The 24088-nt window shown below is 58.6% G+C and overlaps 10 protein-coding genes and 1 non-coding gene across 11 annotated transcripts; 6 read left to right on the top strand and 5 right to left on the bottom strand.

Annotated features, from left to right (window-relative positions):
* On the bottom strand, positions 1-3161 carry ACRALDRAFT_208518 (uncharacterized protein; the record flags this gene model as incomplete). Its single annotated transcript, XM_071022463.1, has 15 exons — positions 1-128; positions 168-1671; positions 1729-1746; positions 1790-1844; positions 1873-1924; positions 1964-2037; positions 2079-2124; positions 2169-2263; positions 2341-2362; positions 2402-2526; positions 2590-2659; positions 2688-2722; positions 2801-2861; positions 2895-3085; positions 3130-3161. 15 exons carry the CDS (start codon positions 3159-3161, stop codon positions 1-3), a joined length of 2508 nt encoding a protein of 835 aa, XP_070875609.1.
* A 326-nt stretch (positions 3162-3487) lies between these two features.
* On the top strand, positions 3488-5968 carry ACRALDRAFT_1080778 (uncharacterized protein; the record flags this gene model as incomplete). Its single annotated transcript, XM_071019071.1, has 6 exons — positions 3488-3621; positions 3695-3797; positions 3896-4403; positions 4491-4507; positions 4603-4723; positions 4805-5968. The coding sequence occupies 6 exons, from the start codon at positions 3488-3490 to the stop codon at positions 5884-5886; spliced, it is 1965 nt and encodes a 654-aa protein (XP_070875608.1). The 3' UTR covers positions 5887-5968.
* A 16-nt stretch (positions 5969-5984) lies between these two features.
* Positions 5985-7552, bottom strand: ACRALDRAFT_1062314 (uncharacterized protein). The gene is made up of 4 exons (XM_071016577.1): positions 7277-7552; positions 7011-7043; positions 6759-6935; positions 5985-6689 (listed from the first exon to the last, which is right to left on the bottom strand). The coding sequence occupies exons 1-4, from the start codon at positions 7344-7346 to the stop codon at positions 6340-6342; spliced, it is 630 nt and encodes a 209-aa protein (XP_070875607.1). The 5' UTR covers positions 7347-7552; the 3' UTR covers positions 5985-6339.
* A 975-nt stretch (positions 7553-8527) lies between these two features.
* On the top strand, positions 8528-10809 carry ACRALDRAFT_2088961 (uncharacterized protein; the record flags this gene model as incomplete). Its single annotated transcript, XM_071022532.1, has 3 exons — positions 8528-9291; positions 9378-10053; positions 10120-10809. Coding segments are annotated over 3 exons (2130 nt in total), but the record flags the coding sequence as incomplete, so codon positions are not given.
* Positions 10810-11875: 1066 nt separating this feature from the next.
* On the bottom strand, positions 11876-12984 carry ACRALDRAFT_2088100 (uncharacterized protein; the record flags this gene model as incomplete). Its single annotated transcript, XM_071022507.1, has 2 exons — positions 11876-11970; positions 12033-12984. Coding segments are annotated over 2 exons (1047 nt in total), but the record flags the coding sequence as incomplete, so codon positions are not given.
* Positions 12985-14564: 1580 nt separating this feature from the next.
* Positions 14565-15144, top strand: ACRALDRAFT_208513 (uncharacterized protein; the record flags this gene model as incomplete). The annotated part of the gene is made up of 4 exons (XM_071022461.1): positions 14565-14664; positions 14711-14719; positions 14772-14851; positions 14899-15144. The coding sequence occupies 4 exons, from the start codon at positions 14565-14567 to the stop codon at positions 15142-15144; spliced, it is 435 nt and encodes a 144-aa protein (XP_070875604.1).
* Positions 15145-15195: 51 nt separating this feature from the next.
* Positions 15196-19134, top strand: ACRALDRAFT_2103538 (uncharacterized protein; the record flags this gene model as incomplete). The annotated part of the gene is made up of 2 exons (XM_071023139.1): positions 15196-17169; positions 17260-19134. 2 exons carry the CDS (start codon positions 15196-15198, stop codon positions 19132-19134), a joined length of 3849 nt encoding a protein of 1282 aa, XP_070875603.1.
* Positions 19135-19450: 316 nt separating this feature from the next.
* Positions 19451-21609, bottom strand: ACRALDRAFT_2018273 (uncharacterized protein; the record flags this gene model as incomplete). The annotated part of the gene is made up of 5 exons (XM_071019926.1): positions 19451-21022; positions 21078-21183; positions 21230-21449; positions 21502-21522; positions 21597-21609. 5 exons carry the CDS (start codon positions 21607-21609, stop codon positions 19451-19453), a joined length of 1932 nt encoding a protein of 643 aa, XP_070875602.1.
* ACRALDRAFT_t136 lies at positions 21448-21534 on the top strand. Its single transcript has one exon. It is a non-coding gene; the product is annotated as a tRNA-Val (tRNA).
* Positions 21610-22066: 457 nt separating the features above from the next.
* Positions 22067-22723, top strand: ACRALDRAFT_1062311 (uncharacterized protein; the record flags this gene model as incomplete). Its single annotated transcript, XM_071016576.1, has 1 exon — positions 22067-22723. One exon carries the CDS (start codon positions 22067-22069, stop codon positions 22721-22723), a length of 657 nt encoding a protein of 218 aa, XP_070875601.1.
* Positions 22724-22747: 24 nt separating this feature from the next.
* On the bottom strand, positions 22748-23685 carry ACRALDRAFT_208509 (uncharacterized protein; the record flags this gene model as incomplete). The annotated part of the gene is made up of 2 exons (XM_071022460.1): positions 22748-22875; positions 23073-23685. The coding sequence occupies 2 exons, from the start codon at positions 23683-23685 to the stop codon at positions 22748-22750; spliced, it is 741 nt and encodes a 246-aa protein (XP_070875600.1).
* Between the last annotated feature and the right edge of the window lie 403 nt (positions 23686-24088).

Below are 24088 nucleotides of genomic sequence, written 5' to 3'. Positions count from 1 at the left end.
TCAAACAAGACACTGCCTTGGGTGGCAATTCAACGGGCGCTTGAAGAATGGGTGATCGACCTTGGTCAATTCTCCACAGGTCAGCTCCGAGAGGCAGCTGTTCATGCGCAACTCCATGCGGACCGAGCCTCACGTCCCGGGCTCGAACAACAACTCGGATAACCGACGTCTCGCCTCAGCCGGCTCCCACTCGACCAAGATGCGTTCCTGAGACTCCTCCATCTTCCGCCTCACAAAGGGTTCCATAGCCTGCCGTTCCTCACGACCCAAGAGGTCCAGCCTCGTCTTCCACAGTTCATCATCAGGCACCCCGGAGTCCCGCACGCCGAAGAAGCGCTCGTCGAGGAAGTTCCAAAAGACAGCGTCAAAAGCCCAACTCTTCCGCGCCGCGTAGTTGAGCCAGAAGCGACCAGTCTCCCAACTTTCCCTCATGTGCACTGAGAGTGGTACGCCATCCAGAAAGGCAACGTGAGCGCCCTTCTCCTGCTCCTCCATGGCCTTGAGCCATATCTCCAGCTGTAGCCCATAGGCCTTGCTCCACTCGTCGACGCCTGACGGCCGCCACATCTCCGGCGTTTCGAACAACAACCACCAGGGCGGGTCGAGAACGAACTGTGTTGGTGCCGCGTACGTGAACTCCCAGTCGATCACAGCAGCCACTTCGACTTCGCCGTCAGGGCCCGAGTCGTCTATGAGGACATTGGTCGGCCTAAAGTCGTCGCACCAGAGGCGGAAGGCCCCCGATCCGTCCGGGGCAGGAATTCTCGGGCGTGTCGCCTTGTTGGCATGGGCGGCGGACCAGTTGTCTTGCGCAAAGCCAAAGGTTGATAGGCGGCCCTCCTTGGCAAGCCTGCGGAAGAGCTGGCGGGCGACGTACTTGTTCCGGCAGTCATCCTCGCTGGAGATGAGGTCGTTGTGCTGAAAGAGCAGCTGCGCCAGATGCATGTTGGACAGTTCCAGGTACCACTCGTCAGCTGTTGCGAAAGTCTTGCCTTTGGCAGGAAAGATGGCCGGAGGAATATGAGCAAGCTGCGTCATGTTGCTCATGTTTTGCGTTAGTGGTCGGCCAGCGACCTGAATGGCGCCATCCACCTCTAACAGAGACCCGATACGAGGGAAGTTAGGCGTCGCCAACTCTAGCAGAACCCATGCCAGCTTGCCCCACAGGCTTCTGAGCTCGCTCTCCGGCAAATCCAGGTTCAACGCTGGAGTCAAGTCGGGGTCCCGTCCCTGAACAGCAAGAGGATCCGTCATGTCGCCCCCGTTCTCAACACGACGAATGATGAGCATGGGCCCAATATCAGACTCCTGGTCGTAGTGGAGGACCTGCGGAACGGGAACACGCGTGTTGAGTCTCAGGAATTCCGATGTCGCAGCCTCATAAAGAGTCTTTTCGCCCGGGAATGGGACTGTCGATGGCCATGGCGCCCGCACCATGACGTCTGACGATGGCCCTTCTTGAAAACGGAGCCTGTAATGGATGTTGAAGCCACCCGTGATGACGCTTACAACCCTGGCTTGTCTACCGCATTTGTCCGTGACGAGAGCTTGGACTTGACGACAGAGACTTGCTTTGACCATCCGTTTCTGGGACTCTTCCTCTGCGGCGTCATTCTGATCCCATGCCAGATGGTCGAGTTTTTGCCGGCGTTTATACATGGTCAAGACGGACTAAACAGAGCGCGATTCTTGGGTCTGGCATAGACTACAACTCATTGCCGGTCTGACAAACGAAGATCCACTGGCCTATGGTAATCAACACGAGAAAACAGGATTAGAGAGTGATTACTTTGTAGGGACTGATGGGCGGTTGGGTGACCTGGCTTAAAGCGCCGTATTGGAACCTTCACCTCCTTGACACACACGCAGGACAAACGCTCGGAGTCGTCCTTGTTTTCCAATGTACCCAAATGCAGAGATGCCTCTCATGGTCCCTGCATTCCGCCGGGAGAAGGAGAGACACGTCGAATCAGGAAGAGGATGCGCAAGGTCTTTACCAAGAAGGGCAATGCCAACAAGCCATTCGTACAGATCGGGCTTGTGGATTCGCGTCACTGCCGGTCCTAGCTAGTGCCAACGGCCACGGCCATGTCCGGAGAAGCGCGCTAGAACGGGCGAGGATCGCTGAGGATGGATGAGGATCATGTTACTATTTATGTTTGGGGCACGGGAAGTATTTGTACGGCGTTGTCGGTACGAAATAGGTACAACGTAACTTCGTATGCATATAATGTGCGACAATGGTGGGGGTTCTTCTACCAAGCTTTACATTACGTACTACTTATAGCCCTGCGTCGATATGTGCCGCCACGTGCATGCTATAGAGGTAGGAGCAGGAACAAGCAGGAAGGGTCGACGGGCCCTAGACACGAAACAGAAAGGGAAGGGGGAACGGACCAACCTGAAGCTTCTCCAATACCGACGTGTAACCAGTCATGGAGACAAGAGCGACCGGGCCGTCGAGTCGTTGCGTGGGAAAGGACGACGGTGAACCGCAAGTGCCGGTTCCTCTCTTCCTTGGACCCACTCCCGATCACACCACAGAAACCCCTTTTTATCTTCGCTTGCTTCCGGGCAGGAGCTACTCACTATTCGTACAATGTACAACGTACGTACCAAGGAAGGCCATGGATGGTGAAGAATATGGAAAACAGAACTGCTACAGAAACCCTACGGAATCTCGTCACCTCCAGCATCTTGGTCCTCTGAGCGCCAATCCAGCCTTCAACCAACCCATTCAGCCACAAATCATCGAACCGCGTCGTTTACCCCTGTTTGCTCGCCGGGCATCGCCAAGCACGTGTGGCGCGAGACGGCCCCTGCGTCTACCCTTTTCGAGCTAGGCCCGCTGGGACCTCCATCTCATCTCGGCGACAAGGGAATCGTTGTCTGACCCTCTACGACAGGTTTCTGCTGGGCCACGATGGGAACATGGCCGCCGTTCGCCTGTGAAAGACTGCTGGAAACCTGCGAAATGGGGGCCATGGAGGCCATGAGGTTGCAGGGAGGCTGATCCCACGATTGCTTCCCGGGACTTAGCAGCGAAATACGCGAGACATCATCTTTTTTTATCGCCCACCTCTCGCTACAACGTTTAGTCGCGTCGCTCCAAGTCTTGTCCGATTCTACGGAGGTCCGTGTGTCTGTCCCCGGACCGGCATACCATGCACTTCTTTACAATAGTCCTGGCTACCCGGTTCTTACCTGCCTCTTGGCCCCCTCCCTTTTCAAAAAGGATAACATAACCTCGAAGCCCTCGTACAGCGTATGTATGGTTTGGAGTCTTTTATACCTTCTCCCGGCTTTCTCCATCTCGTTCCAGATCGAATTTCATGTCAGACGGTCAAACCGACGTCAAGAAACCAATGTCTCGACACTAAGCCCGGAATATCGGGATACTTCAGCGAAGGCTCCATCACTACCGTCCCGGATTCGAATTCCTCAAACTCCCGCGGGTATCACCCACCGTCATCCGAGGTAGGCCACCATGGCCCGCAATCGGCGGTATGCCAACTACCCGGGCGCCCAGCAGGCTCCGCGTCAGCCCAAGGCAGAAGAAGCACCCAAGGAAGACGATAACCCGACTCTTCGCGGCCACGCCCTCACCGTTGTCGGCAAGCTGTACGTGTGTTGCTCGGCCACCAAAGTGATTACTCGACGTGTCTATCGTACCAACTAACCTTCGCTACGCCAGCGCCGCCAACTTGGGATTTGTCCGCCGCTACTTCTGGAACAACGCCAAGTTTGGCCTCATCAGAGAGATCCCCGAACTCAAGGATTACAAGTACAGGTTACAGGTGAGAGCAAACATCATCCCCAGGGAACGACACGCCGGAACCCTTCAGAGTGGCCCCAAGACCACGACGAACGTCCTGACATCGTCCCGCTTTCCTAGCCCGATGTGATACCCCTCAGCGACGGCACACCGGTGCCTGACCTGCTCAACTTTGGACCGGAGTTCACCACCCCGACGCCCTCGGACGGCCCGCGTGGCTACATGACCTGCGCCGACTACCACGCTCTCTACGCTTCAGGGGCCGTCACCCCGTATCAGGTCATCTCTGCCCTCATGCCCCTGACCCGCCGCGGCCAGCGTCCCAGAGGCAAGTACGAGACCGCCTGGGTTCCCAGCCATGGTGACGGGCAAGCCCTTGCTCTCATCGCCGCCCAGGCTTCCACCGCGCGGTGGCTCGCTGGCAAGCCCCTCGGTGTCCTCGACGGCGTCCCCATCTCTGTCAAGGACGAGATTGACGTCAAGGGTTGGGTTTCGCATTCCGGCATGAAGTACAACCCCCGTCTCAAATTCTTCCAGCCTGCCGAGGAGACAAGTTGGCCTATCCAGAACCTCGAGGCGGCCGGCGCCATTGTCGTTGGCAAGAACAATATGCACGAACTCCGAGCTGGTGAGTTTGCTGCTTCTCTTTCTCCCTCTCCGTGTGCGTGTATCACACACAATGTACACTCTTAAGCTAACCTGACCCTCCTGACAGACACATGTGGCTGCAATGTACGTTTTCCTTTGCACATGCCTGGATACCTATTTCATGTCTAAAACGACGTACATGATGGAACGGCCAAACGCTAACCAGACGCCGAATCCAGCCCAACTGGGGCACGCCCACCAACTGGCACAACCCCAAGTACTACCCCGGTGGTTCTTCCTCTGGCGGTGCATCAGCTATCTGCTGCGGAATGGTCCCCATTGCCATTGGAACCGATGCCGGTACGTCTTTTATGTGGAGGCCCAGCACTCCAAGTGCGGGCCATAGCTGGGCTGGACATCACTAACACCGTATGTGTATAGGCGGCGGTATCCGTATCCCTGCTGCCTTTAACGGCCTCTACGCCCTGAAACCGACCCACCACCGTACCATGGTCATGAAGCACTCGACCTGTGTGACCGGCCCCATGGCCGCCTCCGTCTCCGACCTGACCATGGCGTATCGCATCATGGCTCAACCGAATCCCGACGACCCGGTTCAGTCGCTCTTCACCCCTTCCATTCCGCCGTCACTCGACCCAAACGCCCCAAACCGTCGCCGGATCCTCGCCGTCGACAGCTCGTGGTGGTCGCAGGCCGACAAGGAGGTGGTGGCCCACTGCGACAAGGCCGTCGAGCACTTCCGCTCCCTGGGCTACTCGGTTCTCGACATCAACCTCCCGTACCTGCGCGAGTGCCAGCTCGCCCACTCGGTTCTGACCATCACCCAAACCTACCACGACGTGCGCGGGGCCTTCCCCCCACCCGCGCGCTTCTTCGACCACATCTCGGCCCAGAGCCGCCTCTTCCTCGCCGTCGCATCGCAGACCCCGACGGCCGACTTTCGCGCCGCCGGCCGCCTCCGCCAGCTCATCATGTCCCACCTCGCCCACCTCTTCGAGCAGTATCCCGGCCTCCTCTTCCTGACCCCGACTACCCCGACCCGCGGCTGGCGTCGCGACGAAGGCGACGCCGAAGCCGGCTTCACCGACGTCAACGCCTCCATCCGCAACATGATCTACATCTTCCTCGCCAACCTCACCGGCTGCCCGGCCGTGTCCGTGCCCGTCGGCTACGCCGACCCGCCCGGGAGCAACAAGAACGGCACCCGCCGCCTCCCCATAGGCATGCACGCCATGGCCGAGTGGGGCTGCGAGGAGCAGCTCCTCGAGTTTGCGCGCGAGGCGGAGGTCTATCTGGAGACGAAGGTGCCGGGCGGCAGGGTCATCCCTGATGGCTGGATCGACGTGGTCGACCAGGCGACCAAAAAGTCCAACTCGAAGGGCGATACCGCCAGCATCCTATATAATACGAGCATCAAGAGCATGAATCTGCGGAGCAGTTTGAGCATGATGAGCGTCAGCACCGACGCCACAAAGTCACCAGGAGAAGAAAGGATTGAGTAATCAAGTCAAAACACTTTGTACGGGTATGAGCCATGGTATGGGATATGGGATGACGATAACGGAGCCTTTTCTTTTTTTTTTTCTTTTTTTCTTTTTTTGTCGTTCGACATACTTTTTTTTCCCCCATCCTTTCTCTTCTGTCTCTTTTACCAAACGTTCCAAGTTGGACCGTCTAGTTTGTGGGTAATGCTAGCGTCGGGTCAAGGGTGTTGAGAGAAATACCCCTTTGTTTTATTGCCTTGGTATTGCGTTGTGGGTGGATGGGATTGATGGTAGTATTGAATAATCCCTAGCCCGACTGGGCTTGATAATGGATGCCATCTTTCACGCAGCGGCCTGAGCTGGGGGCATGCAACATGTATGACATTGGCCGGACATGTAGATTCAAAGCGTTTAAGATTGTTTCATTAAGGCAACTGAACTAAACGTCCAAGAGCCGGTCTAAGGAGAGAATCACTTCAAAAACTTGGAGGCCAGGTTGACGAGGCCGCCGGCGCCTGCGTCCTTGGCCTGGCTCTTGAAGAAGAGCTTCAGGGCAATCTCGCCGGCCTGCTGGATGACGCCCTCCTTGGTGGTGCCCTGCTTGACGCGGCCGCTCTTTGCGTTGTCGTCGAAGAGCTTGCTGGCCTCGGCCATGGCGAGGCCGAGGAAGCCGCCCTGGGTGTTCTTCTGGCCCTTGGTGTCGCCGCTGTTGAAGAGCTTGAGGGCCTGCATGGCGGCCGCGGCGCCGAGGGACTTTTCGTCGGCTTGTTCCTTGGGGCCCGCCTCGCCGCCGGCGAATTTCTTGTACTTGGAGAGGATGTCTTTGGGTGGTCAGTATGGGTTTTTGTAAAGGGGGGGAAAAAAAGGGGAGAAAAAAAGGAGAAACGCACCATCCTCGTCAATGTCTTCCTTCTCGACCTGGCCCTTCTTCTGGCCTAGAGCGCCAAGGACGCTGGAAAAGAGGTCGTTGTCGCCATGGGACCCGGCTTGGCGCGTGGCTTCGGAGGCGGCGGAGCGGAAATCGTCGTCGTCACCCCCGGGGATGGGGTATGAGCCTCCAGTGGCCTCTGGAAGGTGCGAAAAGGAGTTAGATCAGGCATTCATTTGTTGGGGCCCTTAATGAGGAGACGGGCTCGACGTACTGTTGCCTCCAGGGAGTGCCTGTGGTTGAGGGGCTACATGTCACGATGACGATGGTCAAGTCAGCCATTATTTTTTTGAATGATTTCTTTGTCAACATCAACCCCAGGATCGATGACAGGGGGTGCGCCTTGCGCCTTGGATAGATGGCGACCATGTCGGACCAGCCAAGCCGGAACAGGGCTGTAGGGACGAAGGGATGACGGACGCCAAGGGAGGGGAATAAGGGGCCAGGGGTCGCAGCGCGGGGTTTAGGAAGCAAACGTACGCTGCTGCTTGTTGTCCCTCTTGTCGTCTTCTTGAAGGAAATCCTTCGCTGTGCTGAGGAGCTTGTCCATTCTGAGAGTATTCTGTGTAATAAGGAGAAAGAATAACGGGGTAATGAGGATGCGTCGAAGGTAGGAGATTGATGATGGACGGACGACGGACGATGGACGGTGGACGAGAGTGAGGGGTCGTCCCCCTTTTAGCTACCGCGAGGCTACTGGTACTTCATAACATTCACTCCATCAGTGTAAAAAAGCAGCGAACGAATGAACTGTCCACACTTCCCCTCTAGCTGGACTGGTGCGGCAAAAGCAAGCGTGCATTCAGCTTTCAGCTCCTCCAGGGTCGAGAGAGCGCGCTATACTAAGTAGCTTCGTCACCGACATCATTGGTCAGAACCTAATAGCACAGCCACCAGATAGGTACCTACCCACTATTAAACGGTTCAGGTACCTGTGGCTGTACACTTTGTACATTGTACCAAGTACCTAGGTACCTAGGTACCTTCCTCTCAAGCATCCCGTTAAACCTCTTTCTCTTTCCTTCATCTTTCTTCACCCAAGTCCCTCGGATTTTGAAGAGACGAATCCTTAAAACTGCCTCTTTGGACAGTTGCACTTATTACCGGCCTATTTGATTGGGCGGAGAAAGCTGCTGGGGGTTTTGCTGCCTAACATAACCCCCTCAAGCAGCCTCACAGCCCAGATTTGCGGGCTTCCCTCAGTCTTCAGACATCGCCATGACCGATCCATTGGGGATTATTGGCGTCATCGGCATCGCGGCTCGAATCATTCAGGCGACCGTCCAGCTTGGGCTTGACTGGAAGGATGCCCCGTCGGATGCAAAAACCTTCATTCGCGAACTCCAGACCCTCACGAGTGTGCTCCTTGAAACAAGTTCCAACGTCGTTCTGAACCAGGACTTTCTCCATGCCTTTGACGGCCGGCATTCGGCAGTCCTGTCGCAGTTCGGACCTACCGAGTCGGCGACGGACACACGGCTCATGATATCAACATGTCAGGCGGAGCTGGAAATCGTGCTCGAAACCCTGAGGAAGCAGAGCAAAGGTCGCGGGTGGGAGCGAATCAAAGGAGCCTTCCTGTCCAAGAGAACACGCGAGTCTGTCGAAAACCTCCACCGGCAGTGCACTTCTCTCAATGTGATGATGACCATTGATATTGCTACACTTTCAGCGAATACACACAAACAAGTCGTGGCTCTCGCGGACCGCTACGATAGGCGGGAAGCTTCTGAAGAGGAGAAAGAAATCCTCTCTTGGCTCACAAAAGCTGACTACACCCTTCAGCAGAACGATTACATCAAGCTACGACAACCAAACACTGGCGAGTGGTTTCTAAACGCGCCCGAGTTCAACTCATGGCTGCAAGGCGACAAACAGATGCTCTTTTGTCCGGGGATTCCCGGGGCCGGCAAGACGGTTCTCGCGGCCATCGCCATCCAGCATTTCACCGACCGGTTTCACGACGACCCAAACGTTGGGTGCGCGTATATCTACTGCAACTTTCGGCGGAAAGACGAACAGAACCTCGACGACCTGCTCGCCAGTCTTCTCAAGCAGCTAAGCCAGACACCACGCGGTCTACCGAATGTTGTCAAGAACCTCCACAAGCGGTGCGAGGCGACAAGGACGACGCGGCCATCTACCCACGACCTCTTTGAAGCCCTCCAATCTGTCTCTGCCTCTTACTCGAGATTGTTCATCGTCGTGGACGCTCTTGACGAATGCAACAACTCGGATGGCTGTCGACGAGAATTTCTATCACGCATCATGGCCCTCCAATCTCACTCCAACGCAAATATCTTGGTCACCTCGCGACCTCTTCCGGAAATTGCCGAACTCTTCAAAGAGGGCGCGCGATTGGAGATTCGTGCGACGGACGGCGATATCAGGAGATATCTGAAGGGTCACATGGCCCAATTGGCCAAATGCGTGACCGAGAGACCGGATCTCCAAGCTGAAATCATAGAGGCAATTTCCAAGGTGGCCAGTGGAATGTGCGTGAATGAGACCCTCCCACCCTTCCTCAGGGTCTGGCTTTACTCCGGACAACACTTATGTTTATTTCCTTCTTCTTTTCTAGGTTTCTCCTTGCGCGTCTCCACTTGGAGTCGTTAAAAGGGAAACGTGCCCCCAAAGCTATCCGTAACGCCTTGGGGCTGCTACCAACTGGCAAGACGGCATACGACGAGGCGTACGAGAATGCCATGGTTCGAATCGACGGACAGCTCGAAGAGGAAGCAAAGCTGGCCTGCCAAGCTCTTTCCTGGATCGTTTGTGCGAAGCGACCACTCAAGGCATCCGAGCTTGAACATGCTCTTGCTGTCGAGGTGGGCGAGTCGCAACTAGACCAAGAGAACATCTGCCAAATCGAGGACATCGTTTCCGTCTGTGCTGGGCTCGTCACAGTCGACGAGGAAAGCCAAATCATCCGCTTGGTCCACTACACCACGCAGGAGTACTTCCAGCGCACGCAGGCACGATGGTTCCCGAAAGCCGAGCTCGACATCACCACCATTTCCGTTACTTACCTCTCATTCGATACATACGCCGAACGTCCCGGTTGGTATGAAAAAGGTGACGACGATGACGAAGGCGACGAGTTGATGCGGTTGAATCCGTTCTACGAATACGCGGCCTGCAACTGGGGCCACCACGCCCACAAGGCTTTGGATCTCAGCCAAGATGTGAGAGCCTCTCTCGGGAGCGAGGACAAGGTGGAGTTTGAAGAGAGCCTCGTGGCAGCCCGCCGAGCTGTCGTCGACTTTTTGGGAAGACAAGGAAACGTGGAGTCTGCGATGCTTATCTTGCTGAGGCATACGGAGGAATTCTACTACCATCCGACGCACATGACGGCACTTCATGTAACAGCATACTCCGGGGTGGAAGACGCAACGAACGTTCTCCTCGAGGACGGATTTCCCGCCGACCCGAAGGATGCGAAGGGTAGAACCCCGCTTGGCTGGGCTGCTGCCAACGGCCATGATCGTATAGTACAGCGGCTCCTCGCTTCGGGCCAGGTGGATGCTGGCTCGAGGGATGCATACGGTTATACGCCGCTTGGGGTCGCCGCTAGAGGCGGCCATGTTACTGTGGTGGAGCAGCTCCTTGCTGCCGGCGCCGGTATCGATTCAATGGATCTAGACGGTAATACGCCGCTTGGTCTGGCCGCTATGGGCGGCCATGTTGCCGTGGTGGAGCGGCTCCTCGCGGCAGGCGCCGATGCCGAATTGAAGGATGAAATGGGCTGTACGACGCTCGGGTTCGCCGCCATGTACGGCCGCTTGGCCATGGTGGAGTGGCTCCTGGCCGCAGGCGTCGATGCCGACTCGAAGGATATGGAGGGCAGGACGCCGCTCTACTATGCCGCTTTCGGAGGCCATGATGCCGTGGTGGAGCGGCTCCTCGCTGCAGGCGTCGACGCCGACCCGAAGGATATAGAGGGCAGGACGGCGCTCTACCATGCCATTATGAGAGGCCATTCTGCCGTGGAAGAGCGGCTCCTCGCTACAGGCAAGGTTGACCCTGTTCCAAGGGACATGCGGTGGCTAGACAAAGCTTTTTACGAGAAGACGTACCCCAGATACGTGTATCTATAAACGTGGTGATGTAGGTACACTCGACAGTTGTGTCGACTTGGTGTGCTGGGCCATGATCTTAACGAGGAACAGCTAGTTGGACATTATGGGATCAGATAACGTGGATATGATCTAGATTACAGCGGTTCCTTGCCACGGGTAAGGTCAATTGCCGCTCCTGTATTTTGCTAGCATAATGCGCCTCACGCTTGTCGGAGGAACCTCGAGCGGGCCTCACAAAACAATACTGCGACTTTACAGAGGATGTGGCAGGCAGACCTTGGTTTATGATCTATAGGATCCAAGTTCCCCTATGCCTGTCCGACGGCTCTGTTCGGTAGTATTCGAGTGGATAGATGAGGCGTCGCGACTGCGGGCAATGGGATAGGGCGAAGTCGTTGGGAAGCGGTTGGCAGAGGGGGTAACGAGTAACGAGGGCGAGGATGACGATGGTAGCGTATCGTTGATCACGGTCGAGTCTCCGTCTAGAGAGACAAGTCCCTGTGAGCTAGGGAATACTGGGAGCGGAAGACCTTATGCTGCTCTCCAACTCGGTACCCTCTCGGCTCGAATTTGTCGTCCTTCACCTCGCTCGCCACCTCATGCTACCCGTCAGTTCTCCCAACAACTCCGTGCGCATGGACGTATGTCACGTATATCGACGATGCACGCCCCGCTGCTACGACACCGGTGGAATTGCCGACACGGCAGCGTCTGCGATTGATCGGGCGACCGAATGAGCAAGAATACTCCGTGGCGAACACAGCGCGTGGCTTGTTTTTGCTCCCACGGAGAGCTTGATGGCGTCTTCGGACAATTGAGCCCGGCGAGGCAGACCAGCCGTTGGTGTTCTCGGCTTCCACGATCCTCGCGTTTGTCATGATGTATTGGCTTGATTTGTTTCTGTCAACTTGCATTCACTCTGTTACTCCTCTCAACTCGACCTGGCTGTCGGCTGGTCAAACTGCATGGTTTCGCCGATGGAATGACCGTTGTGCTTGTTCTTCTTCTCCTTCTTGGCCCACCGTAGGCCGCACGCGTTGCATAACGTTTTAGGACCGTTGGGGCCCTTGCGCCATTCGGGAGAATCGAGGGTACCTGCGTTGGAGCGGCCATGTCAGAAAGTGAAGCGAAAAATAACAAAAAAAAAAAAAGCTTACCACAATCCGTGCAAACGTATTCTTCCACCGTCCTCTGCTTCTTCTTCTTGTCTCCTGACCTGAAATCTCGTCCCGCCGGGATCACAATGCCCGCATCGCCCCTGATCAGCGCCGGGCTGGCCACACCCGTGGTGATGCCCTTGCTCCGCTCGCCCTCGATGTACCTCAACCCCGTGAGCAGCTCGATGGTATCGGCATGCGACCCTTCGTAGCGGGCCATCTTCTCCGTCAGCGAGTCGGGTCGACTGTTGGCCACGCGTTCCAGGGCGTCACGCGTTAGCGTGGGGTTGAACGCCCCCTTGTCGGTCAGCGGCAGCGGCAGCTGCACCGATCCGTCGCGAGGGGCGGACGAGACGGAATGGTTCCCCGGCACGCTGGTGGAGGTGTCTGAGCGGCCCGAGCGGCTCAGCATCCACTGCCTCTGGGACTCCTCGTTCTCGGCGTCCTCTTCCATGCGCAGCTGGGCGATGCGGCGGCGGAGGCGCTCGTTCTCCATCTTGTGCTCGAGGAACGAGTCGAGGAGGCCGGCGTTTTTGGTGGGGTAGGGCCGGGCCATCATGAAGACGGCCTGGCAAAAGGCGGATTTGTTGTGGGGGTTCGGGGCGAACTTGGCCGGGGCGATGTGGGCGTGGCCGACGGTTTCGAAGATGGCGTAGGTGCCGTCCTTCTTCTTGAAGCGGTAAAAGATGCGCATGGGGTGGGCGGTGGCGATGGACTCGTTGAACTCGGCGACGAAGAGGCCGACGTCGTCCGGGTGGATGTAGTCTCGGATGAACTTGTCGGTGATCTCGTCCGGGGTGTAGCCCGTCAGGCCCAGGATGCTCGGCGACGCGAAGCGTATGCGGCCGTTGGCGTCGAGAATCTGCAAAAAGTCCCGGAGCTCCTCGACGACCCTGGCCGGCCAGTTTCGCCTCTTGGTGAACTCGGTCAAGGTACTTCCGCCCGACGGGTTGGGGGGATTAGGCGGATTGGAGGGGTTGGAGGGGTTGGAGGGGTTGGGAGTGTTGGGAGTGTTGGACGAGTTGGAGGTGGGCGGGGGCTGCGAAGACAAAGTGAGGCTTTGACCGCTTTGCGGTGAAGGTCCGGGGCCGGAACCCCCGGCGGTAGTTTCGTCGCCTGTACCGCTGAAGACGGTGGGAGATGGCGTTAGTTGGCCCACAGGCTGGGGAGGTCCTGCTGTCACGGCATCATCATACATGGCCGGCCCGGTGGTAGCGGCCGAGGTGCTCGACGGGCCGGCGAGTTGGGGGTTTAGGTGGTTGTCGAGTTGGCTGTTCATATGGTGGCTGTGCTGATTGAATGCAGATATGCCTCCATTGTCCGAGGGGTCATCGAGGTTCATGGGGATCGTGTCCAAGTCGCCCAGTAAGGAGTTATCCAATAGCGACATGAAGGCGGGGTCGTTGGCTAACTGATGGTAATCGTTAGACTCGCAGTGGCAGTAGGTTGATGTCGGGAAAAAGAAGGAAAAAGGAAGGGGAATGTGTGAAATAAAATAAAATCAAATCAAGATGGGGAATAATCATGGCGTGGTTGAATGAGACATGGATGGATTGCAGGCAACATGACGATGTGATGAACGAAAGAAGTAAAAGTACAAAGGATAAGACGGGACGGGACCAACAGCATCAAAGGTGGCGGGATCAAAGTGCCCCAAGTTGTAGGGGTCAACCCCGTCGGCAAGTGGTGGTGGCCGGTGAGACATGGCGACCGACGGTCCCTGGAATCTGGGGTCTGGTCCTCGGGTTTAGCGGGAGGCTTTCTTTCGGTGGGTGGGAGTTGGCGGGGAGAGGACTCTGGCGGGGAGCAGGACTGTCCTCCGTAGCGGACGGGATGTCGGTAGGTCGGTCGGGTCTTGAGGTCGGGTCTTCGAGGTCGGTTTTCAACGGTCGGTACGGTATGGTATCAACGTCACGGCGGCCGTTGAACCGAAGAGGAGGAATGGGAAGAAACGGAAACAAAAAGGCTGGCTATCAAAGAGAAAGCAAACTGGCCATTGAGCCATGGGGAACAGGAACGAGAAGAGGGTGATTTCTGTATTTGCGATGGCTGAATGTCAAGTCAAGACAGGGGCAGGCAGCTGGCACCCCAGGAATGGTTCCGTCTCAATAGGTCGACTCGTTACCGACTGCGAAAGGGAAATGTACATAGAGACGAGACGAAAGCCGGCAACGGCCAGTTCACGATGAGTGAAGAGGAGAAGGTGAAAAAGAGAAGAAGATCAAAAAAAGGGAGAGATGGAAGGAGGTAGGAGAAAGTAGGAGAGACGGGAAGAAGTACAACGTAATATTAAGGGTCTGGTTTCCTTTTCCTTGGTCAGGCTTTGGGGTAAATGATGTAGTGGTACTTTTGGCTTGGAATTAAAATGCAATGAAAATGAAAAATAAAAACCTGGCAACTGGGGCCGCACTTGGAAACAAGGCACGACAGGGAAGACCAAACGAAGTGGAGGTCCCATGAAGCAAGTGCTCCAATTATCTGCACAATGATAATAATTAGGGTCCCTTCAATTAAGGGTACCCGAATTAAAGGATGAGGAAATGGAACCAGAACGATGGCGCGATTATGCGTAGCAAGACGATGGGGAGACCCTTTAGCGAACTCCTACAACGTATGTACTGGTACAACCACTGTAAGTAAAGATATAAGCTTCTTAGGGCGTGATAGTGTGTACAAAGGTACATGGGGTTGAGATGGGAATTTCGAATCTTGGCCCTGCCAAATCATGGCAATTGCGAGTCAACCCGCCAAATGTCCCATCATCCCATCTGCAGATCACCCCACCGATCGGGAACAATGAACCGAGGCTGGCCAGTGGTGTGGACCCTAGGAAGCCGTTTAGTGGAGACGTCAGGGTCCACGCAAGTACACCGTGAGTGTACACACTTGTACTGTGCAAACCGGTACGTACACGCGGCCTCAGATATTAGTCATCGACGGCCGCGTAATCCATCGTCTTGGCAAAAGTCACGAGGCCACGCTCCCACAACCCCACTCCAACCGAAAACACCAGACGCGTCCTATTCAGTCATCGCGTCAACCATCTCCTTTCCCCACCTTGACGGTTCTCAACATCCGATTTCACGACTTCACACAGGTCGACCATCATTGATCTGACCATTAATCGTCTCGCGGTTGCAGGGCCAAAGGCCAGTAGCCCGCCATGTCCAAGATTGAGAAACTCTCCATCCAAGGCATCCGGTCCTTCGGGACCGGATCGGGCCGTGAGACGATGCAATTCTTCACCCCCTTGACCCTCATCGTCGGCTACAACGGCTCGGGCAAAACTACCATCATCGAGTGTCTCAAGTACGCCACCACCGGCGAGCAGCCCCCCAACTCCAAGGGCGGCGCCTTTGTCCACGACCCCAAGCTCGTCGGCGAGAAGGAAGTCTTGGCCCAGGTCAAGCTCGCCTTCTCTTCCACCACCGGCGCCAAGTACGTCGTCACCAGGAACCTGCAGTTGACCGTCAAGAAGACCACCCGCTCCCTCAAGACCCTCGAGGGTTCCCTGGCCATCAACCGGAACGGAGAGCGATCCGTCATCTCCACCCGCGTCGCCCAGATGGACGACCTGATCCCGAAGGAGCTCGGCGTCTCCACCGCCATCCTCGACTACGTCATCTTCTGCCACCAGGACGAGTCCCTGTGGCCCATGAGCGAACCCGCCGCCCTCAAAAAACAGTTTGACCAAATCTTCGAGGCCATGCGCTACACGAAAGCCATCGAAAACCTCAAGGTCCTCCGAAAGAAACAGGGCGAGGAGCTCGCCAAGCTCAAGATCCACGAGCAGCAAGACAAGATCAACAAGGAAAAGGGCGACCGCGCCGAGAAGCGCTCCCTGGAGCTGCAATCCAGCATCGAGGCCGACCGGGACCACTGCACCGCCATCACCAACGAGATGGACGACCTCGAGGAGAAGATCAAGGATGCCCATATGAAAGCCAACCGCTTCCTCAACATTGTCAACGACCTGCGCTCCAAACAAGATCAGCTGCAGTTCCGCGAATCGGCCGTCGCCGAGCTGCAGGCCAGCCTGGAGGAGCTGCTCGTCGACGACGACGACCAGCAGCTGCGCGACTCCCTCGCCCAGTACGAAGAGCGCATGGCACGCTACGAGGCCGAGGAGCGCCAGAACAGGGTGCAGTTCGCCGAGCTCCAGGACCACCTCGCCACCTCGCGAAGGGACCTGTCCGCCAAGCTGGCCGACCGGGGCAAGCATCAGTCCGACAAGGAAAAGTACGAGCGCCAGCTGGCCGCCCGCGTCGACCTGATCCGAGAAGCCGCCCACCAGCACGGCTTCCGGGGCTACGACGGCGAACTCAAGGACCCCCAGATCAAGGCTTTCAACGACAGGATACAGAAGCTGCTGGCCGACAAGAAGCGCGACCTGGAACGCCTGCAAAGGGAAAACGCCAAGGACCTCGACCAGGCCACCGCCGTCATCACCGACCTCGAGGGCCGCAAGTCGACCCTGACCCAGAACCGCGCCTTTGCCAAGCAGCGCATGTCCGCCATCGACAAGCGCATCGCCGTCCTCCAAAACGACGTCGGCGTCCTCGACGTCGACGAGGGGGCCCTGGCCGTCCTCGACAGCCAGTTCGAGGACGTCGAGAACCGCCTCAAGAAGACGGCCGAGACCATGGACGCCGCCGGCTTCGATGCCCAGATCGAAAAGGAAAACGAGAAGCTCTGGCAGCTAGAGGCCGAGGGCGAGAGGCTGGCCCGCGAGCTCATGGAGTGCACCAGGCTGGCCTCCGAGCGAGCCCAGCTGGATTTCAGGAAGAAGGAGCTGGCCGACCGCAAGCGGAAGCTCGAGGCACTGATCAACACGTGGAAGGCCAAGCTGGACGCACGCATCGGCGCCGGGTGGGCCGCCGACACGCTCGAGTCGACCTACCAGGATGTCCTCAGGCGACACACCGAATCGGTAGCGAACGCGCGCCAGCGCCGGGAGCAGGTCAGAGAAAAGCGCCAAAAGGTCGACTACCGCCTCAGGACCGCCAAGGAAACCCACCAGAGGAAACTGGACGAGTCTAGGCGCTGCGAGAAGGAGGTCGTCGACGTCCTGAGGGAGATTAGGCCGGACGCCACCATCGACGACTACTCCGAGGAGGCGAGGCTCCACGAGGAGGACGTGGAAACCTACTCGACCGACATCAGCCTCCTGGAGGCCCTGTCCGACTATTACCAACAGTGCCACGACTACCTGCAGAAGAGGAACAAGTGCAAGATGTGCGAGAGGGGGTTCGAAGAGAACCAGGCCGTCGCCAAGTCGCGTTTCGCCGAGAGGCTGGCCAAGCGCATCGACCCGGCCAAGCGCGAGCTCGCCAAGGCCGACCTGGACAAGGCCCAGGCCGGCCTGAACACCCTGCGGTCGGTAAAGACGCAATACGACACGTACGAGAGGGCCGTGGCCGAGCTGCCCGGTCTCCAGGACGAATACAAGGCCATGGAGGCCGAGCTCGAAACCCACGACCGCCAGCTGGAGGAACACGACGACGCCGTCGCCGCCGAAGAAGAACAACTAAGAGAAGTCGAGTCCCTGAACAAGATCGTCATGAACATCTCCCAGGGCGACAGGGACCTCAAGGACTCCGAGGCCCAGGTCGAGCGCATCGTGTCGCAGCAGTCGTCGTCGGGCGTGGCCACGCGCCGCACGGCCGACGAGATCCACGACCTCCAGGCCACCTGCAACGAGCAGATCCGGTCGGCCAAGACGGCCGTGGCCAAGCTCACCACCGACCGCCAGCGCGCCAAGGACCAGCTCAACGGCCTCGAGCTGGAGAAGAGCGAGCTGCGGAACAAGCTCGGGGCCGTCCGTAACCAGCTCGAGCGGAAGAAGGACTTTGAGACGCAAATCCAGACCCTCAAGGACGAGCAGGCCCACCAGCGGGACCTGATCCACAAGGCCGACCAGGACCTCGAGGCCATCGAGCCGGACATCTCGACCGCCCGAGGCGTCCGCGACGACACCCTGCAGCGCGGCCGGGCCAGGGAGCAGGTCATGGTCGAGGAGCGCGACAGGGTGGCGTCGTCGGTGACGGAGCTCAAGATGGTCGAGAGCGACATCCAGGACTACGTGGCGCGCGGCGGGCCGTCCAACCTGGCCGCCAACGAGCGGGCCGTGGCCGGCCTGGAAAAGGCCATCGCCACCACCGAGTCGGACATGTCGGACCTCACGCTCCGGACCAACAAGCTGCGGCAGGACATGGACAACGGGGACCGCAAGAAACAGAACATCAGCAACAACCTCAAGTACCGGCAGAACCGGCGGCAGCTCGACGTGCTGCGCGGCGAGGTCGAGGAGCTCGCGTCGCACAACGCCAGCGACGACTACGAGAAGCGGCGCGAGGAGGCGCGGCACCTCGAGAACCAGCACAGCCGGCTGGTGGCGGAGCGCGGGTCCATCATGGGCCAGATGAAGACCAAGGACGAGGAGCTGGCGCGGCTGCTGGCCGAGTGGGAGATGGACTACCGCAACGCGTCGCGCAAGTTCCGCGAGTCGCACATCAAGGTCGAGACGACCAAGGCGGCCATCGAGGACCTGGGCCGCTACGGCGCCGCCCTCGACAAGGCCATCATGCAGTACCACGGGCTCAAGATGGAGGAGGTCAACCGCATCGTCGACGAGCTGTGGCGCAGCACCTACCAGGGCACCGACATTGACACCATCCTGATCCGCTCCGACAACGAGGCCGCCACGGGCCGCCGCTCGTACAACTACCGCGTGTGCATGGTCAAGCAGGACACGGAGATGGACATGCGCGGCCGCTGCTCGGCGGGGCAGAAGGTGCTCGCCAGCATCATCATCCGCCTGGCCCTGGCCGAGTCGTTTGGCGTCAACTGCGGCCTCATCGCCCTCGACGAGCCCACCACCAACCTCGACCGCGACAACATCAAGTCGCTGGCCGAGAGCCTGCACGCCATCATCAAGGCGCGCCGCGCCCAGAGCAATTTCCAGCTGATTGTCATTACCCACGACGAGGAGTTTCTGCGCCACATGCGCTGCAGCGAGTTTTGCGACAGCTTCTTCCGCGTGCGGAGGGATGACAAGCAGTGTAGTGTCATTTCGCGGGAGAGCATTACCCGGATTGTATAGTCTTTTCTTTGGGGCGAGCTTGGAGTTTGGGACCAAAGTTGACCATGCTTTGACTGGCGAAAACCACTGGACATCTAGACGACTGCTACGATATAGAAGCCATAATTCATTATCTGTCACCTGTTTATTGTCTGCCACCGTTTATTGTCTGCCACCCTGTAACGCCGTTATCCTCCCTTGGTATGGTCCAGCCGCTACATGCTCATACAAGATCCAAAGGGAAAGGAAAAGCCATATCCATCCCAGTCACGACCTACTCGTCTAGCGAAGACTTCCTCAAAAGTCGCGGCAGCGTCCACACGGGGTGAAGGTTCTCCTATGTCCCCTCGACCGCCTCGCCGCCGTCTCTCGCTCCCTCCGTCGTCCCCTTCATCGTCTCGTCCCCGTCAGCGTCGGCACCTTCGTCCCTAACCTTCTTCGCCGCAGGGCTGCCCTGGGGTTCCTCGCCAGCGTCGCGCTTATGCGACGTCTCGCTCTCGGCGTCCGAGACGGCATCCTCGCCCTCAGCACGGCTGGTAGACGACTCCTGCGTCTGGCCCTCTTTGGAAACATCGTCGGCTTGCCCCGTCGTTCCGGCAGGGGTAGGTATCCGCACTGCGTCCGGCTTGCGACCGACGGCAGCTTCGACATCGATGCCCTGCATTTCCACGGCGGGTCCCCCAGCGCCACCGACGTACCGCATCGTGCTCTCGCTCTGCGGGCCGAGGTCGTTCACGCCGATAGCTTCCGGTCCTCGGGCATGCGGCACCTCGTTCTCGTCCTTGTTCTCCCCTTCTTCGGCGGGCTGGCCTCCCCCGGGCGACGAAGCGGTTGTTCCCGTGGTAGAATCCGTGGCGGCGTCGCCATGGGCATGCGCCCCGCCTGCAGCGCTACGCCGAGCAGCGGCAATGGCGGCGGCAGCGGCTTGGGCGTGGTGTGAAGCGATTTCTTCTGCCTGGCGCGCCAGTTGGTTAACAGGAACCACGCCGCGCTGCTGCTCCTGACGCAGTAGCTCGCCCTGGGTGATGGGCCGCAGGGCCGTGTTATCGGTGCCGACACCCGCACCGCCAGTAGCCACAGCTCCCGTAGAATGGGCGCCGTTGGTGCTAACGCTGACGGTCTCGATGGAACCCATGCCGTTCGGACCTTCGATGGTCTCGGTCGACTCGGTGCGAATCTCATGTTGACCTTGTTGAGGCTGGTGCCCGGCCGAATGAGTCGAGGCGGGACTGGAAGAGGCCGAGTCGCCGTGGGAGCTGGGACGGCGGGTGAGCCAGGGAATCGGGGTCAGCAGGGCGCCACCGAGGGCTTCGTCGGAACCTATGGAGGTGGGGGCGGTGCTGGTGGGATTGCCCCAGGCGACGGCGGCAGCGGGATTGGAGACGCCGTTGGAGAGGAGGCTCATGGAGGACATGTCGGGGATGGCTGGTGGGAGGGGGTAGACGTTGCCGCCGGACGTGACGTGGATCACGCGGTCGACGGCATGGAGGTAGGGCGCGAGGTGGCGGTAGTGGCGGCGGGGTTCGAGGATGAGCTCGGCCAGACGCTGGACAGTGTGTGGTGGATGTTTGGAGAAGTGATTCCGCAGAACCTTGTTGATCTCTGTGAGCATGTCCTGGATCTGGGGGGGAAGAGTACCAGGGGCGGACGAGGTCGAGGAGGTTGGGTCCGGAGCGGTCGCTGGAGGGGCGGCATCGGGCGGGGGGGCATCGGGCGGGGGAGCATCGGAGTCGGGTTTCGGGGTTGCGGTGGTAGAGGGAGCGGAGGAAGGTTGGTTGTTCTCCTTGTCGGCCTCTTGTGAGGAGGGTTGGTTGCCGGGAGAGGCGGGTTCTCGTTGGGCTTGGTCCAGTGGGTTCACAGGCTGGCGGGGGGGCGGTAGGTTGGGTATCGGGAAGTCATTGAGCGCTATCTGCGAAAGGTCAGCATGCGACGGGCCAGAAGAGGAAGGTCAGAGGATACCTTACCTTATCAAGCCTGGCGAGGATACCGTCGAGCAAAGCCGGCCAGCGGGTACTGGAGAGTCGGGAGGTTAGAGGGGACCAAGTCGCGAGACGAACGAGTCGAGTCGCACTACGCGACCATGTCTCTGACAATAAATCGGGATGGAGAGACTCACTCGTCTATGGAATTGCCGGAAGCGAGTTGGCGCAAAAGGTCTTCGTCCGGTTCCCCGTCCATGGTTATGTGTTGGATCTCGGTTGGTTTGGTGAGGGAGGGAATGGAAAAAAATGACGTTCGAAGTACTGGGAGAAAGAGCATCGTGGGCGAAGAAGTGGGAGTACGTAGCTTCGGCCTGTGCACATAGGGCGAGAATTCGAACCAATAAGTGTTCTTGTCTGCATGGTGTAGTGGTTATCACGTTTGTCTTACATTTGATGTGTAGCACACAAAAGGTCTCAGGTTCAATCCCTGATGCAGACAATTCACTTTTGCTTTTGTCTTTTTTTTTCTTTTCTTTTTTTTTTTGCTAAGATTAGTCATACTGTCTGTGTACATACATACCTACATACATGCCTACACTCGATGTACACTAGAGTCCCTGAGAAACACCACTGACTAAGCCGCCAGTTGTACTCCATGGAACTCTTCGGTCATCCACAAGATACTTCCTTCAAGTACCTCTCCAGTTGACCAGCACTCAACCATCTCAACCACCTCAACCACCACCACCACAACCATGACCACAGTCCGCGCCACCAGGTTGGCCTTCCCCCGGGCCAATGGCCTTGTTGAAGCTGCTACGCGGTACGCCAAACCTGATCTCACAATCTAGCTCCTTGCTAACTCCCGTTCCAGCCGATACGCAGCTCAAACACCGTCGTCCTCCTCGTCCTCACTGCTTCTCTCGACTCGACGGGCACCACTACCACCCACTTTCGCCCTCACCCCGTCTCGCCCCTCCCGGCCATTCCACCACTCCGCCGCCCTCCAAAAGAAATCCAAAGCCAAAAAGATGGCCGAACAAGAAGCCCACAACCCCAACTCGGTCCACCACGACGACCCGGCCGAAGACGCCAAACACCCCAAACCCACCGCCGCCGACCCCCTCGACCTCGCCGACCTCACCACCCGCTGGTCGGCCCTCGAATCCCACTACCGCGACGCCCTCCGCAAACTCTCCACCGGCGGCCGCTTCAACCCAGACGTCATCGGCACCCTCCCCGTCACCCCGGACCCCAAACGCGCCCCGGGCGAGCGCTACCCCCTCCGCGAGCTCGCCCAGGTCGTGCCCCGCCAGGGCCGCCACGTCTCCCTCCTCGTCCACGAAAAGGCACACATCAAGCCCATCGTCGATGCCATCCAGGCCTCCCCCGACTTCAACCAGCAGCCGCAGCGCTCCCCGGATGACGAGCTCGAGCTGACCCTCACCATCGAGCCCGAGAGCCGCGACCACCTCGCCACCCGCGCCCACGCCCTCACCCACACCTGGCGCGAACGCGTCCGCCAGGCTTCGGAGAAGAGGCGCAAGGTCCATGCCAAGTGGCTCGCCCAGAAGGAGGTCGTGCCGGACCTGAAGCGTCGGGCCGATGCTGAGGTGCTCAAGGCCCAGACCAAGGTGTTGGGCGTGATTGACAAGTTGGAGAAGGAGACTTTGGCGCGGATCAAGTGATTTTGCGTATTTTACATTCTCTGTTCATTTTCTGTGTTTATTTTCTCTGCCAGAGCGGAGTGTATGATTTGACTTGTACGATACGGCCAACAAGGACATGTATCCGTGCCTGGAGTAAGACTCCTGTATTATTTTGTATATGGACGCAACGGCTGGAAACAAAAGTTCTTTTCCTGTACAGACAACATTCTACTATAGTACAAAAGACACAAGACACCGACCTCCAGCGTGTCTTGTTTATACAACAGAAACCTTTGGTAGCAGCATCCCAAGTGACTGAACCATCGTCAGCCTCGACCCGTTGCTTGACCTTCCGTAAAGGCATCCTAAGCCCGCGCCGCCTTTCCACCAGCCTTCGAGCCCTTCCGCGCCCCAACCAACGTCTTCAACTTGGCCTCAAAGCTCTCCAGATCCTTCGGACCATACGTCCCCTCCCGGAGATGCCAGTTCCTCGCCGCAGCGACAGCATCCCCCGCCGGCGCAAACGCGGGCTTCTCATGCTCCCCGACAATCGCCCTCGCCACAATCGCCTCCCGCACCGCCTCCTCCGCGCTCTTCAGCGCCGTCACGTCCGGCACCGCCCGCTTCCGGTACTTCTTCTCCGCCTGCTTCTCCTCCACAAACTTCCCGCCCTCCTCCCCCGCCGCCCAAGCAGCCACGTGCTCCTTCTCCGCCACGTCCGAGAAGAACCGCATCCCCTCGCGCGAGTAGTAAATCTTCTCCACCGAATGCCGCGGCAGGCCCCAAGGCTGCGGCGCAAACGGCGCCCCGCCCGCCAGCACCCGCAGGTTCTCCAGCACCGTCTCCCCCTGCGCCGTCGCGTTGGATGCCGCCACCGCCGGGCCGTACCCCACGAGCGACTCGGCCGTCAGGCTCGGGTTGAACGTCGTCCGCGTGCCGTGGTCGCGGTCGAACACGTACTGGTGCTCCTCGGGCGTTTCGGGGAGGAAGAACCGCTGCATCTCCGCCTGGTATCCCAATCGGCCCGTCTCATCCGCCGCCGAGTCCTCCTTCTGCCCGAACCCGACCCGTCTGCGTCCGCGCCCGCCGCGGCCACCTCGTCCTCCCCCTCCTCCTCCACCACCTCCTCCTCCGCTTCTTCCAAATCCTCCACCGCCGTGTCCGCGCCCGCCGAGGGATGATCCGCCTCGACCGCCGGCCGAGTTGAATCTACCACGACCGAACCCCGCAGGCGCGCGGGCAAACTTGGGTCCCGCGTTGTCCGGGCTGCCGATGTTGGAATCCAATCCCAATCCTGGGCCGCCGCTGCCGCCGCCACTGTAGCCGCCACGGCCGGAAAATCCGCCGCGACCAAGTCCTCCTCGTCCTCGTCCCCGTCCTGATCCTGATCCCAGTCCACGAGGG

The sequence above is a fragment of the Sodiomyces alcalophilus genome (genome assembly GCF_042370955.1).
Source record: "Sodiomyces alcalophilus JCM 7366 unplaced genomic scaffold ACRALscaffold_3, whole genome shotgun sequence".
NCBI classification, from domain to species: Eukaryota; Fungi; Ascomycota; class Sordariomycetes; order Glomerellales; family Plectosphaerellaceae; genus Sodiomyces; species Sodiomyces alcalophilus.
Note: the sequence above shows the minus strand (reverse complement) of the source record. Positions and strands in the feature narration are given on the sequence as shown.